We start from the raw sequence: 11,219 nt of genomic DNA, 5'->3' as shown, positions 1-11,219 counted from the left end.
CCACCTGCCCTCAACTAGAATGGATTGAACTTTAGCCAATCTATTAGTGCTCACATCGTACCTGATTCGGTCCCCATATCTGTTTAACAAAATACCTTCAAGATGCCAAGGGTCTACCCAAAGTAAGGTAGAGGAACCATCCCCAATAATGTGATGAATGTATGACTTACCACGAGCCCGATACATAAGCATCTTCATCCAAACCCAGAAACAGTTCTGAACCGGTTACACTGTCCAAATAGAATCCATCTTCAAGTATTTGTGTTGGACCCACTTAACCTATAAAGAATCTTTCTTGGGCGACACCCACCAAATTGGCTTAAGGATCCCAGCCACATTCATGTCTTTAATACGGTTAACACCTAATCCACCTTTCAAGCAATGTATTGGTTTCTTCTTTCCAACTTAGGGCCAAACCACAAAAGTGAGAAAATATGGAATCCAATTTCTTGGTGACATGGCTCGACAACCCAAATAATCCAAACCAAAAAATATAGCCCTCCTGGAGCACTGACAAAATAAGCTGAAGACGGCTAACCAAGGAAAGAAATCAGAGCAGATGTTTCTTATGAGCCTCGTTAAATGAGTGCAGTCTTTGATTCTTTGTTATGTTTTTGGGTGCTTGTTAGCAATTTCCCTGTAGTTAACAGGCTAAGATTTTATAGCTCTTTGTTTATGGGAACAATGAAATGAGTCTTCTTCCTTTCTTTTAGCCTCTTTTCTTTGGGTGAAGGGAGTGGGGTGGGGGAGAAAGAATGGCTCTGGAATAAAGATGAAGACATTAATAGCGGATCATTTTCAGCAACCAGCTACTTCACAAAGTACTCTCACCTCTGCAAGAGACCAAGTGGACTCATGCTCAGACCCAGCTTAGTTATCTTGGCCTGTATGACTGTACCTGTGACTTGCTGCAATGGGAGGGCTGGAAAATACATCTACAAACTCTACACCCATTATGTGGCATAGGGGACGAAACTTAATAGTATACCACTTCTATGAATGGCTTCGTAATGCTGCATCTCTTACGAGACCTGGACCCTTTATCATGACTTCTGCTCGTTGCATATCCTGATCCACTACTGTACGAATAGCATTTCCTGCTGCGGTTTGAGCAGCAAAAGGTGTTCCTCTTCTTGTGCCCTTAAATCCACAATGGATATTGATGCTCCTCTAAATCCAACAGTAATTAGGAGTCTAGTGCAGTAACTACAAGGATAAACAACTTGGAAAGATCAAAGTACCCACAAAAAGGATTACTAAGAAGATACCTACATAGCCTCAAACCAATATGCGATTTGGGATCCTATACACATTTCAAGGAACAATGTTCAGTTTATACTATACCTAATCATCAGCATTTGTGAATGTTTCCACTCACCATCCATGGTTATACAGGAAGATGTCTTGCTGCTGAAGGGAACCAGATGCATGCCTCGAGGTTGCAAGAAGCAGAAGCTTGAATATGTCTTGAAGGAAGTAAGGCCAGCCAAAAGATAAGGCTTGAATTTAATCTATTTAATTCTCATGCATGTTCTGTATAAATTAGCAAAGGTGGATGCAAACACATGCTTTAGGGAATTAAATTTTTTTTTTTGTTGGTAAAACACCATAATAAAATTTAGGGAAAAAGAACTCTGTCCAGGAGTATGGCTTACGTCAGCACTCCCATGAGTCTATCTCTCTCCTCCCCATATGAAAAAACACCTCTGCCCCTTGTTCTGAGGAGGAGAGATATAGACACATGGGAGTGTGGCCTACAGGGAGTGTTGGCATAGGCCACACTCCTGGACAGAAAACTTCTTCCCCAACATTTATTATTCTTTGCACCTCAAGGACGGATAGTAATGACATTACACACTATAATGGAAGGGAGAAGTTTTCCCACCATGCCAAAGTGGGAAAGTCTCACATTCTCTCTCCTCCCCAACACTCTTTTGCCCCTAATGACAAAATTACACCTCCCATTGGTACAACTTTCCCATGCCCGCGTTGTGGTAAACCCTTCTCCATAATTAAAAGTATTTTGCCATGCATTAAGGTCATATTACATAATAGTCCCTCCGTCTTATTTGATCCACATCTGGCCAAGTGAAGGCAATATTCAATCCCAAGACCTTGCTGCAACTAGCTGAGGTGCTTACCAACTAAATTAGCTAATTAATCAACCCACATGAGATTTAACTGAGGAAAATTCATGACAATCACCTCGCTCAAGTGCTCAACTCTCTAAAACCAAAATATTTAATTTAACTGAATCACTAGAGAGCTTTCAAAAAGCCATTAGGAACGGGCTAAAAATAAAGGAACTAGACAACAAGACAAAATCCAGCCCCCATTTAACAGAGAAAAATGAGCTTGATTTTGAACTAGGAAGGTGAAACTTTCCCTCAAAATTGGGGTCCTAGTTTGCCTTCACAGGTTCAGTTGTAAGTCCAAACCCAAATGGGAAGAGCGGATCATAATGTGAATCACCGACGTTCATCGGGAGCTGGTCAACAGTCTTGAACCAAGTACGTGCAAGTTTACCAGTGAACCCATAATCACCAAAGAGAACATCAGCTACACCTTGCCCTTCTGTTCCTGGGAGCCAAGCAGCCACAAGAGCATCCATTCTCTCAACGTAGGGCTGGATCACTACAGGACGGCCAGAAATGATAACAACAACGCACTTGACAGCACCACATACATTGGTGATGGTACTTAGATCGGTGTCGGGAAGTGTAAGGTTTAAGCTGTCACCAAATGTCTCTGCATATGGGGGTTCACCCACAACAACAATGGCATAGGAAAATTTGTTGGAACTGACAAAGGTTCTGTCAGGGTTCTCTTCGTAGATGATTTGGGTAGATGGGTCAACAGTGTTCTTGATTGCCTTGAGGATTGTGGTTCCTGTTCATGCCAAGGATATTCTCATTAAATCAAATATAACAGTTTTACCAATTTACAGAAATATTTGTTTCCCACCAGAAAAGCACATTTCGTAGACATTAAAGACTTCAAAATTAAAATCTGTAAACGTACCAACTGTGAGGTTATTTCCTTCGAGGCCTTGCCATGTGATAGTCCACCCACCACACTGATCGCCCAGGTTATCTGCATGGCTTCCGGCAACAAGAATCGTGCCTGCCTTTTTGGAAAGGGGTAGCAGTGGACTATCAGCATTTTCTCCATTCTTCAGAAGAACAAGTGATTTTCTTACTGCTTCTCTTGCCAGTTCTCTGTGCTCCTGTCAAAGTCAAAATGCTTTATCAATGGTCTTTCCATCATTAGGGGAAAGGAGCTTAGAAACTTCACCAGCCAAGTCAGCAAAGTCAAAACTTAGAAACTGAGATCCATTAGGGAGATGGACCTACTAACCTGACTTCCGAGCTGCTTAACCAAGCTATCATCAGCCAATGGATTCTCAAAAAGACCCATAATAAACTTAACCTTTAAAATCCTGCTCACAGCATCATCAATCCGACTAATGGGTATGATGTTGTTCTTCACCTGGAAGGTCAGATCATCAATGAAGTCCGTATAGTTGTATGGTACCATGATCTGCAACAAATAGAAAAATGATATTACAACAATGAACAACTCCCATTATCTGATTGAGGATGCTTAATTTAAGTCTTCAGAAATTTTATATGGTAGTCTATTATTTCAAACACGAGCTTTGAACATAGGAAAATGATCAAGTCTAGTTTTAACTGACCATGTCAATGCCTGCATGAATTCCAGTTTGAACAGAATATGAGTAGTTAGCACCTGCTGGAGATGTAATTCTGTCAATACCCTGCCAATCTGAGATGACAAAACCCTGCAATTCATCAAGAAAGAGACAGAAGTGTCAGGTCCAGTTATTCTAGCATGAAAGCAGAGAAATTCATGTTGGAAGTTTCTGAAAAAATGTTTTAACCCTGAAACGGAGTTTGCCCTTGAGGAAGCCCGTGATAAGATCACGGTTAGAATGCATCTTCACCCCGTTCCAGCTTGAGTAAGAGATCATGACCGTTGAGACACCTTTGATGATTGCATTGTAATATCCTGGCATGTGGATGCTAAGCAATCCATGCCAATCGATGACAGTATTGTTCTCATTGATGCCGTTGGTTGTGCCACCATCACCCACATAGTGCTTAGCACAAACAGCAATTTTGTCTCTGCAATAGTAAGAGATGTATTAGAGTGGAATTTTGTGAAGAGGTTGGTTCTGTCATTTCATATTGTTTTTGTAATTACCAAAATGTATTTAGTAATGAGTTAATAACAACATAACAAATTGGACTTTTGGAAGGAAATTAATAGCATATGTGCACAACTACCATTGAGAAGCTCATGTTAAACAGAATATCAGTAAATAAAACAGAATTACTGTTTTATAAAACACATTCTTTTATTTGGTGGCAACCAGAAAGATAAATCAGATGTTTTACCAAATAAGAACTCAGTAACCTCTCCTCTGAGTATGCACTAGGTTCAGTTATGTTTTGGGAGAATCTCGGTCAATTCAAAGGGCACTTTGGGAATAACAGGATTATTATTAAGGCTCCAAAAATTATTGCTGCAACTGAAGATGGGGTTTTATACTGGAGTCCAACATACAAACAATCTTCAAGTCAACAGTAAGAAAACGGAGGGGAATATGCTTCTCTGCTTTTTCCTCTTTAACTAGAGGACCACATGGTCCACTACTTCGGCATAAATTAAACAATATGTCCACAAGTGTGACCTAATGCGCTTCAATAGTGACAGAATAATCCATATGAAGCTGTCTGACACTTATCATATGTCAAAATCTGCAAGTTACATTCTTGGTGACTTCAATCAGCCCAGTTTGATACATCTCAAACATACCATAGGATCATAAATTAATTCACATCAGCAAAATTCTCATTATTTATGTCAATAAAGCATATATAGGCAATAAAATTCATCCAACACTGAAGTTACAGAGACCAGTAGGTCTTGCTTCCATAAAAGGTAAGCAAAGGAGACTTTTGACTTGAAAATGAAAGAAGGTTCTTACCTTCCAGCAACAAATGGAACACCCTTTCTAGAATTTGCTGGGATATCTCCTTGTAAACCAGGTATAATCTCTGTCATTGCTTGAACGATCTTGGGGTCTTCACTGTAGCTTTCATAACAACGGCCCCATCTAGGATCCCTGCATACCTATGTTGAGTAAAGTAGCAAGCAGAAAACATCAGCAGACAAAGAAAAGGTCTAAATTTCTTCAGAAGAATTAAAGATACTTCAAATAATTAGCTCTCTGAGGCTTCAAGAAATCAGTAGTTATCGTTGGTATACATACCGCTATACAAGGAGCAAAAGCGTATTGAATGCCAGTTGCTCTAACTTCAAGAGCAGTTGCAGCTCCAATCTTCTTTACTAGTTCAGGGTCCCTGGTCAACCGTTGCTACTCAGATTAAATCTTTATTCCCATTTACAGGGCTCTAATAAGACCAGATATTATATACCCTTTCATTCATCATTCATACATTAAAAGGGGAAAATTGTATCCCTCAAACTAAGGCTAGTCTTGCCTTGAGTCCTTAATAGAGTTGAATTAAAATAGTAGTCATCATTCATTATTTTCGGGGCAATTGATTTATTTTGCTATTTTATAGTAGTACTGAAATATCAAAATTAGGAAACAAGAAGTTTTAGGTTATTAGGACTCTGTTAGATGATGCTTCAAAATTCAGTCAAAAACGAATGACCAGAAGAGTTTGTTCTAGGCTAATAAGACTGATAGATTTGTGAAAATCCAGACAATTCTATAGCAAGATCATATCAACTTGCCTGGTAACCCCAAGACCAACATTGTGCGGAAAGATTGTTGCCTTGTAGACATTGTTGTGGCCATGAACAGCATCGATTCCATAGATCATTGGAATCCCAAGACGAGTCGACAGTGAACCGCTCTGGAATTCATTCACCATATTAATCCAAGTCTCTGGAGAAGCTTCAGTGGCTGGTACACTCCCTCCACCGCTCAACACACTCCCTGATCAAAACAGGGATTGTTCATTTTAGTCTACTCCATTTATTTTATTTTCATTTGATTTAATTAATATATGAAAGGATAAAACATACAGGAAGTTTCTCAGCGAATAAATGATGATATTTACCAATGAAGTACTTCTTCATTACATCAGCCGATGCTACGCTTCGTTCAATCTGCGTCATTTGGCCAATCTTTTCCTCTAAAGTCATTCTGCTCATCAGATCCTTGATCCGAATATTTAAGGGCTGTTTAGGGTCCTTATACTTCAAATACTCAGCCCCAGCCATGGTTGCCCAGCAGCATAAAAACAGAAGCCCCATTGAGGGGATGAAAAATCTCGCCATCTTCCCTCCCAATTGTCTTTAGACTGCAAAACAGACAGCAGGCAAAGCATGAGAAAATCTACAGCATTTCCTATGGAACAGTATCTAAAATTCACTTTTCTAAGATTTAAACAGATGAACAAAAGAAAATGATTCGGCATATAGAAATGCATGCTAATTACAACTTCAGCGGCTAAATCAGGCAATAACCAGTGAAATCTGAAAAGGACATTTCATTTAGGGGGTGTGGGAGCTTGAAAAAATAATCCAGAAAATTGCTACGTTGGCAAAATTACAAATGGAAGGGAGAACCAGTAGGATGAGACTTATTCAATCGGGCAGAAGAGTAAAACCAAGACAGAATATCTAAAACCCATAAATGTGCAAAGGAATTGATGTAAAAACTTAGAGGAGGAGGGGGTGTGGATTGGGGAATGGGGGAGAATCCTAAAATAAGAACACAAAAGGCAAAAGAAGGATTGGTGAATTGATATGGAAAGCTTAAAAGGAAAATAAGGAATGAGAACAGATGAAAAGATCGATCTCTGGAACAGGCAAAAGAAGGATGCCAAGAGTTCCACATACGTTGCGAAGCCATGAAAAGGACGAGTTTCAAGTGAACATAACTGAAACAAGTCTTATCTATGCTTACACCGTTCAAGCTAAAACCATCAAGGAAAATAATGTTCAGTAATGGATCCATAGTAGCAGGTAAGTTTAGACATTTAAAACAGGAAGAACAAGAGAAGCAGAAAACGACCACTCAGAAGAATAGATCAAAGAGCATTTACAGAGCAAAGTAGAGTAACACTGGAAGTAGCAGAGAAGCGTTTTTTCTGTCTTAACTCGTTCCTTCCCTCCTCAGTCACAATGACAGAGACCAAGGGAACAAATGTTCACTAATGGATCCATAGTAGCAGAGGAAAAAGCTTAGAAACTTAGATAGGAAGACCAAATGAGGCAGAAGAGAGATGAAAGAACACTTACAGAGCAGAGCAGAAGAAGGGTCGATGAACACTGGAAGAGGCAGAGAAGCGATTCCTCTCTGTTCGGTTCTTAGTTTCTTACTCTTCACTGCTTGGCCGCAATGACAGAGACAGCTTTGCCATGTGAAGAGCTGGGGACAGTTCGACTTTGATTAACTTTCCATATTTAATAACGAATTCTCTCCCTCCCTTATTTTCGAAGAAGAATAAGAAGAAAGTGGCAAAATTTGTACATTAATGGAAAATGAAAATGTGATTAAACAAATCCGAATCCTTTCTTTCCATGATCCATCATTGGGGAGTGTGATAGGGAGATAATATTCTCACCTATTTGTTTACAAATCTGAACCGTTTGATTAGATCCAAATCATCAATCGATTGATTAGATATTTTGAGCGGTTCGATCTGCGGATTTGAACTTATCTTGGTCGGTGACCTGAGTTGGTGGAACACGTTGTTGTCTCTCTCTCTTTCTCTTTTTTTTTTTTTCTCTCTTTTTAGAACTGCTATTTTCTCTCTCACTTGGTTGTCAAACTAGTGGATATGTTTCCTTTTTTTTTGGTAAGAACTAGTGGATATGTTTCACTGGTAGAAAAAAGGGAAGTGAGTATTTTTCTAATGATATGTTCTGAACATAATGTTCATTGACTTCCCCAGCAATCACTCGTTCTCTTAACTCTGTTTTGCTAAGGAAGGTTCCTCATGTATTTTTTTTTGGGGGGAAGTTTCATACATGGTTGTGTAAGCATGTACGATCGTGTCCCCTCTCACAAAGAGTTGAAAAAATTATAAACTCCCACCCATTAATTAATGCCTTGAAACTCGCACTCTCTCACATACTAGATTCATATGAAAACTTTGCCCTTTTATTTTTTTAAGGAAGTAGTGTTCTATCAGGAAGTGTGGCATGCATTTATCTTTCTTCTCCTCAAAACAAGGGGGCAGGAATGTCTTTTTATATGGGAAGTAAAGAGATAGACTCATGCGAGTAAAGCAGCAGGCCACACTCCCAAACAGGACCGGACAAAGTTCTTTTTCCCTCTTTTTTTGGGTAGAAAAAGAGAGTAACAACTGAGTATTCTTCAAAATATGAAAAGTAAATATTTTTTTTAGGGAAAAATAACATTAAAAGGTACTGTGGTTCCTGTGCCTAGACACAGGTTGTGCGAAATTATTGTTGCAACCCTAAGTGAAGTAAAAAATTTCATTCAGTCCAATGTTCCTGCACACACTATTATTGGCCAGTGCTGATGCACATTATGCCGCTTGCCCAAAGAACCCTCTCCTATTTTTTTTTTTTAATAATAAAAGGGAGCGGAATTGCTGCCAGGGTGTGTGATTTCTACATCAATATGAAGGCCAATGAGAGTGTGCATGGGGGCATCTAATAGAGGTGGGATTTTTCATTTCACAAGGGGTGGGATAGTCATTTCACCCTTAGTATGTCTGGGCATTGTATATGCATAAAATAAGGGAAAGTGTTCTTTGTCTAGGAGAGTGCTCTCTCTCTCTCTCTCTCTCTCTCTCTCTCTCTCTCTCAATAGGGAGTAGATATGTCATTTCATAGGGGGAGGCGAGAGTTAAACACATTGGATTACTGGCATAGACCATGCTCTCGATAGAACACATATTTCAGTATAAAATAAATATTGAGTCTATCTCCTCCTCCCTGTCCCTCTTTTGGATTGAACCGAATTGAGAATGGTGAAGCGCAGGTGTGCGAGCTACGCTCCCGAACAAAAAACATCTTCCTAAATATAGAGAATCAATACTTCAGCTGTGGTATAAGCACACATAATCCAATGAATTTTTTTGAAGGGAGCGTAGAGGCCACATGCGCATACTAACATCTCGAGGTCGGGATTTCTGCTTTTCATGGGGGCAGGACGATCATTTTGCCCCCACTGTGTTTGGGCATGGCCTGCACCCCCACATAGAACATTTTCCCAATTTTTTTTTTTATTTTATAAAATATAGAATCCAACAGTAATGTTGCTCCATTATGATCAAGTGGTCCTAGGTTCAAATAAAAAAACAGTCTCTCAATGAGAATTTTTATCTCTTCTAATTTTGATACCCTACAATTCCCTCCAATTCCCTCCAATCCCTTACATAGGAGCTGAAATGATCACCCTACCCCGACATTGGAGGAAATTGGAGGATGTCAGAATTGGAGGTGATCTCAATGAAAGAAAAAGTAAAATTACGTACATTATGACCCTTCCCATACCCGCACTGGCGGGAGCAGCCTTGAACACATAGTCCAATAAACATTTGACCGTTAGAGGTAACTTCTTTGGTCATCTTATTATCATAATGATTAGAACAGATTAGGGGAACGGATGGCCACCGAAGATAATAATCGAGAAGTCGAAACCGGAGTACGTTTCACACTTTCAACCCCTTAAATCACACTATTTCTTTGTTTCTAAATTGTGTGGTCCTATGCCCTAAAAACACTAGACCATTGATAGATGGTGTGTTAAAGCTTTGCTACTATAAGTTCCCTATGGTCAATAAATGATGGCACGTGACTCTTTATTAGGGGAAATTCTAGTGGTAGATTCTCCCAATGTAAAAGAAAAATTAGAATTATTGAATCATTTTATAAAGTTGTGTTTAGTAGTTATTTTCTTAGTGAAATGGTATGAATTAAAAGGTAAGTAAAGCCAAAGGTGATGGAATGGGAATATGGGATTCATAAGATTGTTTGACTGCATTGCTATTACTTGCTTTTCCATGTTGTGTCACACTCTTTTCCTTTGTTGGATAATTTATGGGAAATATCACCAACTGATCACCCATAGTCTTAGGTTTTTTTTTTTTTTTTTTTTTTTAATAACTAGATCCTAAACTCATGACTTCTTAATTGTGAGGTGTCAATTGAGCTACCCCTTGGGGTGACTAGTCTCATATGCCTTCACTTAAATTAGTGGGTTGATTTCGAAGGGTTGATAAGAAAATGTAGGGCCCGAATGTTTTTTAGGGTTACATGAGTGCGTACTTCAGTAATATGTGCCTATGAAGGGTTTTGCTTTATATTTGTAGGTTGTTGCGAGATGGTTTTCTATATAATCTAAGAGAGGTGTGAGGATATGTGATAAATCTTTGTGTGCATTGTGTGATTGTTTGTTTGTGATTTTCATTTATTATTTTTTATTTTTTTACATCATTTTAGGTTTTCGTTTTTCTACATAAGAGGGGATTTCTTCCTGTACCCTCTCACATAATAGGTTCGTCGGCCTCCCACCCTCTCATTAGTGTGGTTACTCACTCGGGCGTGGGAAGAAATCTCCACCATACTTCCCTGATATGGTCAGATGTTTAGAAGCCAACCACGAGTCTATCTCACTTTGCCTATAATTAAGGAAAAGCATTGGCATTCATCTGATTCCATCAAGTATAAGAATAAAACTAAGACACAAAATCTAAAACCCATATATGTGTGTTGTATATATCCAACAATCTTAAGGTTTGAAATATTATCCTCAGTTTTTAAGATAATGATTGATGTGAATAATCAAACGGATACCATTCAAGGTACAACTTCACCACCTCCACCTAACCCCATTCCGGTTGCATCCATATCTATTGTTAAATCCATTATTAATCCACCAATGAGAAACTTGAGGATAACCTCTGACTTTGAAAAAGTTGAGCCATTTGATCCTAAAAACTTCAAAAGGTGGAAGCCAATTGTCTTTTTTGTTCTTATTCAATTGGGAGTTGTCTTTGCTTTAATGGATTCCAAAACACCACAATCTAAAGATTCGGTCAGGATATCAAACAATTAGCTTGGATTCAAACCAATTTCCAGTGCAAGAATCGCATATTGAATGTTTTTTTTTTCATTGATTTGTATAATTATATAATGCATATGAACTGACGAATAAGTATACTCTCGATGACGCGAGGTGA

At 38.9% G+C, this 11,219-nt stretch overlaps 1 protein-coding gene across 1 annotated transcript; it reads right to left on the bottom strand.

Annotated features, from left to right (window-relative positions):
- Nucleotides 1–2,228: 2,228 nt before the first annotated feature.
- On the bottom strand, nucleotides 2,229–6,359 carry LOC122646176 (lysosomal beta glucosidase-like). Its single transcript, XM_043839673.1, has 9 exons — nucleotides 6,117–6,359; nucleotides 5,788–5,992; nucleotides 5,297–5,387; nucleotides 5,012–5,157; nucleotides 3,902–4,145; nucleotides 3,698–3,802; nucleotides 3,358–3,540; nucleotides 3,022–3,226; nucleotides 2,229–2,889 (listed from the first exon to the last, which is right to left on the bottom strand). Exons 1-9 carry the CDS (start codon nucleotides 6,334–6,336, stop codon nucleotides 2,402–2,404), a joined length of 1,887 nt encoding a protein of 628 aa, XP_043695608.1. The 5' UTR covers nucleotides 6,337–6,359; the 3' UTR covers nucleotides 2,229–2,401.
- Between the last annotated feature and the right edge of the window lie 4,860 nt (nucleotides 6,360–11,219).

This window comes from Telopea speciosissima, chromosome 1, assembly GCF_018873765.1.
Source record: "Telopea speciosissima isolate NSW1024214 ecotype Mountain lineage chromosome 1, Tspe_v1, whole genome shotgun sequence".
Taxonomy (NCBI): domain Eukaryota; kingdom Viridiplantae; phylum Streptophyta; class Magnoliopsida; order Proteales; family Proteaceae; genus Telopea; species Telopea speciosissima.
This window is presented reverse-complemented; position numbering and strand designations above follow the sequence as displayed.

Excerpts from the sequence above, each read along its gene's own strand:
- LOC122646176 (XM_043839673.1), bottom strand. The coding sequence starts at position 6,336 with ATGGCGAGATTTTTCATCCCCTCAATGGGGCTTCTGTTTTTATGCTGC. Across the intron at positions 5,388-5,787 it reads GTTGGTCTTGGGGTTACCAG|GGACCCTGAACTAGTAAAGA; the intron begins GCAAGTTGATAT and ends ACGGTTGACCAG. Across the intron at positions 2,890-3,021 it reads AGGAAATAACCTCACAGTTG|GAACCACAATCCTCAAGGCA; the intron begins GTACGTTTACAG and ends TGGCATGAACAG.